Source organism: Austrofundulus limnaeus, unplaced genomic scaffold (assembly GCF_001266775.1).
Source record: "Austrofundulus limnaeus strain Quisiro unplaced genomic scaffold, Austrofundulus_limnaeus-1.0 Scaffold64, whole genome shotgun sequence".
Lineage (NCBI taxonomy): Eukaryota > Metazoa > Chordata > Actinopteri > Cyprinodontiformes > Rivulidae > Austrofundulus > Austrofundulus limnaeus.
In genome coordinates, this window is record NW_013952466.1 from 469,818 (window position 1) to 475,446 (window position 5,629).

Consider the following 5,629-nt stretch of genomic DNA (forward strand, 5'->3'; position numbering starts at 1 on the left):
ACTTATTTAATTTTATTTTTATTGTTTTTATCGTCCTGAAGGCTCTGAGAGAAAATTAACTTGAAGCTGAGTTTTTGATAAAAATCATTAGATTACTCTAAATGTCTGTAAATCTGCAAAATGAGGGAAAATCTGTGTCAATCACAGACATTCTGTTCACGTGAGCAGCTGTCAGTCAGCACCTGTCATCCTCCAGACACAGGACGGAGCGTGTCTGAACCAATCACTTTTGTAGGTATTGATAAGCTGACTGATTTAAATACATCTTAACATTCATGAGGTACTTTGCATTGACTGTTTATGGTTGAGTGTGGGCGTGTAGAGGGTAGAACCTGAGGCGGGACCTTGTGCGCAAACTCTGACGTGCGGCTGTGATTTAAAAAGGAAAGATGCGCAGAAACATGCGTACGCAAGGTTTTATAAATCTGAATTTTATTTTTGGCGTACGCCATTTCTGCCTTTTGGCCGTACGTTCACTTTTAGTATGGTTTCCATGCAATCTTTTGTAAACCTGACCCCTGGTGTTTCATCTCTATCCACATGTGTGCACATCCAAGCATCACTTAGTCCTTCTGTTTTCATATTAGAGTGGAACTACAGCAGCGCTGAACACAAACTCACTGTCTCCCATGCATAGAATAAATCTTCTGATGTTTTCATAAGCCAGAATTGACTCAGTAAGGTATAATTCATACAGCAAGTCTAAGATTTGTTTGGTGGAAAAGGTTTTCCACTGATCAGGTCAATCCTGCAAAATGAGACAATTGTGTCTCAGTAAGACTAACTTGTATTAATAAAGGGGGAAAAAAATGAAAGTGTCTCACCACCTCGCTGATTACTCTCTCCCCTTTCAACACTCTTTCGTGTGGTTGAAAAGAGTCTATTTATTATTTAAATCCCTCCATAATTCATCCATTCCCCACCAATACGCCCTACATGGCTCAGTCCTCATCCACAAATTAGCATGAGCTGTGTCTGTGTGGGAAACAAGCAGAAAGAGATAACAGCAGCTCATTCTGACAGGGAAGACTTGGTGCTTATTTCCTCAGTCCTTCCTGTGATGTGATTCTGTCTGACATATTGAGTCTAAATTGTAGCCTGAAGAACCAAACAGCTGTGGCCTATTTTGTTTAGCTCTTGTTTGAGTGATGTCACCGTTTCTGCCTCGTAAGGGTGCCTTGCTTTCGGCACTTGGTGTGAGGATGTCAGAAAAATTTCTCTGAGCTGCTGATGAAGAGGGCAGGGGGTTGTGTAGCTTTTAATTTGATAAGTCAACCAAGGCATCTATTAACCACTGTTAACCATTCACACTAACAGTGTTGATCATTTGACAAGATTTGTTGTTTAGAAGGGTTTAATAATGATTATCGCCCAACGCCAAAAGGCTAAGATGGAGCTATAATGTTTTTTTTTGTTCATGTGTCTGTTAGCAAAATATCTCCTATGTCACTGGATAAGCTTTGTTAGAAATTTCAGAAGGCAATTTTTGAACGTACATCTGGAACTAACGTTTAAAAATGAACCTAATTCAAGATGAATGCAGTCAACTGACCTTAAACACATTCTTGGCTGTAGCTCCGCCCATTTTACTGACCTTCGATTTGGTAAGGTAGTAATTGAGTTATTTTCAACACATTCTCAAAGCTTAAATATTGAAAAATAACTTTGAACTATTTGGTGTTAATTCTGTGTGTTAGCAAAAATATTTCATAAACAATCTACTTAATTTTAATAAAGGAAGTTAATATTAGAAGAGCATCCTCAGCTGATTACCTTTTGGAATCAGTCCAATTCAAGATGACTGCCACAGCTGAGCAACATGGCATTAGTAGCTCCATTCCAGGCCATTTTTCAGACATTGAACTAAGATTTTAACTTAAAATCTTCATATGGCTTTTTTATTTTATTTATTTAATAAATAAATRATATTTAAAATTTTAAAGTTTTATAGTAAGTTAAAGATTAATCATGATTAATTCACAGCTACCCTGGAATTAATAGATTAAAAATTTTAATCATTTGACAGCCCTAATTTTAAGTGGATGTAGCTGAGAGTAATTCACAACACATACTGAGTGTTAGTGCTGGGCGATATGGCCTAAAATCAATATCACAATATATTGACCAGTTCACCTCGATAATGATAAATGCATGATAACTCTTACTACACACACACACACACACACACACACACACACACACACACACACACACACACACACACAAGTACACAGTATAGTATAGTCATAACACTATACACTGTGTCCATGTTCTTAGTCAAAGTTCACAGTTTAGATTTTGAAGCATCGCTTCTGTTTTTGACTGGTGTTTTAGCCTCCCTGCACTGGCTGCGCATATATTTTAGGATTCGTTTTAAAGTTTTGTTATTTGATTTTAAAGCTCTTAATGGTCTTGCTCTGCCGTATTTGTCCAATTTGCTACAACCCTACAGACCCTCTCGATCCCTCAGGTCAGCTGATCAGCTGCTCCTGACTGTGCCCAAAACAAATCGTAAGCTTAGAGGTGACCGTGCTTTTTCTGTTACAGCTCCGAAATTATGGAACCTTTCTTTGGACATCAGACAGGTGTCGTCCCTGTCTGTTTTTAAATCTCTTCTTAAAACTCATCTTTTCTCTCTAGCCTTTGAACACAATTTGTAATGTTGATTTGATGTTTTTTATTTTATTTTATTATTGGTATTATTAATGTATGCATGTTTTATTATGTGTACAGCACTTTGGTCCTGTGGTTGTTGAAAGTGCTCTATAAATAAAGATGGTATGGTATACAGTAGTTCCAAACCACATTTCAGAAATCTGTAAATTTAACAAAAAATCTGTTGTTCTCTCATACGATACAACACGGGTGGAGGGAGCAGATAACTGAGGTGTAGGTACAATGAGTGCAGCCTGTTTGAACCTGCCCTGCAAATGTGTTCAATAAAACAAACATTGACAATCAGTTTCAAGTTTGATTAATCACACTGCAGGTGTGCACATTCATTGAATCATTCAGTTCATTTGTAATACTTATAAAACAATACTATAATAATAATAATAATAATAGCAATAATAATAGTAATAATAATAATAATATGTGCAGTAGAGTTACAGATGGGATTATATAATGTATGTGTATATGTAAACTATTGTTTTTATTAAAACTGTCTTTTAAATCTTCTCATAAATAACTTTTAACCTGCATGTATTATGTTTTTTTTTCCAACATTTGCTTTATTTATTGTTGATAATTGAATGTAGAGATAAAAAATTGACTTCAAGCTGTTTGATTTAATAACAAAGGTTTTAGCTCTCTATTAAAATAAAATTACTCTTCATCACCCTTGTCTGCTCACTAAAGTGATAGAATTTCTTAAAGATTTTTTACTCGTACTTGAGAAACTAGATCAAGCATATATTCATTTGTTATTTTTACTTTCAGTTTCTATGGTTGTAGGGTGGTGACTTTATGACACCACAGTTTTAAAAAAGAGATGTTTAATCTGTCCACACAAGTATTTTTTCACTCTGGAGCCTATTTCTTAAAAGCCTCAAAGTTGAAATATACTCCAGCATTCCATCTTGATTGATCCTGTTTATTAATACTTTGCTTTTTTTTTTTTTTGGTTTTATTTTGTTTGAACAGATGCTGTCAATGAAAGTAATTTGGGTAAGTGAAATTCTTTTATGCTTTTCTAAATTCTTAGTAATCCAAAATACTGAGTATTTCTGTATTCTTTTTACACTGTTATCAATAGTTCTATCATATTATTGATATGATTAGTAGAATGTAGTTGTCTAAATGACTGGGTCACACCTGGGATTTTTCTCTTAATGTGTTTATCACTTCAGTCCTTACTTCTGATGAAACTTTGTTGGTCTTTGTGACAGATTATCACTAAGGTTTAGTTTAGATACACCCATGTGCTCTGTGGGGCATTCAGGCTCGTTGCTTTTAAATTCAACCATTTTTCTGTGATCGCAGGTCATTTCTGGCATATCCAAATCAGAGATTAGTCACTTACCATAAAAACTGTTGGTACGTCCTAACAAATGACGCTACCGGTCAAAGGTTTTAGAACACCATAATTCTTCCAGTTAGAAAAAAACTATTTTTTTCTATTTTTGGAGGCGGGGGACATAGAAATGCTCTCTGTCCGTCCTTTACAATTTCAGAAAACTGTTACTTTCACATAAAAAGACTAAAATACACCAAACATGGTATGAATCATCTATGTTGCACACCCGACCCCACCATGTCATATGACATTGTCAAAGCCTCGCCCCCTGCCAATAGGAAGTGACCTTTTTTGGCTGTCAAGTCAGATATCACGCCAATGACATACGCTTGGCTCTAAATTCCACATATTTCAACCAATCTGCATCAAATTCACTATGGTCAATCCTAATCCATCCCACTACTGGAATGATCACTTTAGCCCCATCCGTCTGTTGGTTCACGTCATGAGATGATTTAAATAATGAAGGCCTGTGATGATTCCAAAAAAGCCGCTAACTGTTGTTGAATATTGAATGGCGATGGGGGACATCGGTGATGGTTGGCGTCACATTCTATCTTGTTTAAATTTGATATTCAAGCAGCTCAGTTCTAACGAACTGCTTGAAAGGGTACAAAGGTAAGTGCTGAACTGCCATAGGTTTTAAAAAAGGGTAAGGTTACCCAAAACTGCAAGTCTTGGTGTGTGTGAGGCCAGTTTCCTTCACCATCACAATGCACTCAGAAACTGGTGGAAACTCTGACAGACCCAACCCTTGATCCAGCAAGACAGGCCCAGATCATCACACTTCTTACTTCATCAGGGCTGAACTGGGACCAAAAAACGGCCCGTCATTTTTTTGTTCAAATCAGCCCACTATTATTATTATTTATAGGATATACCAATGAACACAACATACCAGGGGATATACAGTATTTGCATGTTGTGTTGTTTCACAAGTTAAAATAAAGTGCAGCAGCAGGAAGATAGCAACCATGCTAAAAAACTAATAAGTTCTTTCACTACTCAGTAGTCACAATGGAGGATTTCTTTAAGCCTGGTTAGGTCACCATGGTAGCAGACTTAGTTTGAACTAGGGCTGCGCGTTATATGCAATAGAACCTATATGAAGTTGGCCTACAGTAGAAATTTACCCTCTACCATTCTGTCATCAGTTACATCATCATCATCACACCTGTGTCAACATGGCTGCAAGTGCAGAGACAACTGAGCAGGAGGAGTTCAAAATGTTCCGAAAATAAATGAAGAACTACAGCGGGTAAAATACTGTAAGTATTGAACACGTCACCATTTTTCTCAGTAAATATATTACTAGAGGTGCTAATGACATGAAACTTTCACCAGATGTCGGTAACAACCCAAGTGATCCATACATACAAAGAAATCAAACCATAAATGTCCAGAAATGAAGTTATTTGTAAGAATATGGAATGGCACAGAGAAAAAGTATTGAACACGCTTACTGAAATTTATCTAATACTTTATACAAAAGCCTTTGTTGGCAATGACAGCTTCATGACGCCTCCTGTATGGAGAAACTAGTGGCATGCATTGCTCAGGTGTGATTTTGGGCCATTCTTCCACACAAACAGTCTTCAAATCTTGAAGGTT

The 5,629-nt window shown here is 36.5% G+C and overlaps 1 protein-coding gene across 3 annotated transcripts in view; it reads left to right on the top strand.

The window, feature by feature from the left end:
• nr6a1a (nuclear receptor subfamily 6, group A, member 1a) overlaps window positions 1-5,629 on the top strand; it is a gene marked incomplete at its 5' end in the record, with an annotated part of 251,571 nt that overhangs the window by 134,698 nt on the left and 111,244 nt on the right. For 2 of the 3 annotated variants that reach the window (XM_014009966.1, XM_014009968.1), the window contains 1 exon segment: window positions 3,646-3,669. In XM_014009966.1, coding sequence (XP_013865420.1) covers window positions 3,646-3,669 — 24 coding nt within the window. 3 annotated transcript variants of the gene reach the window in all.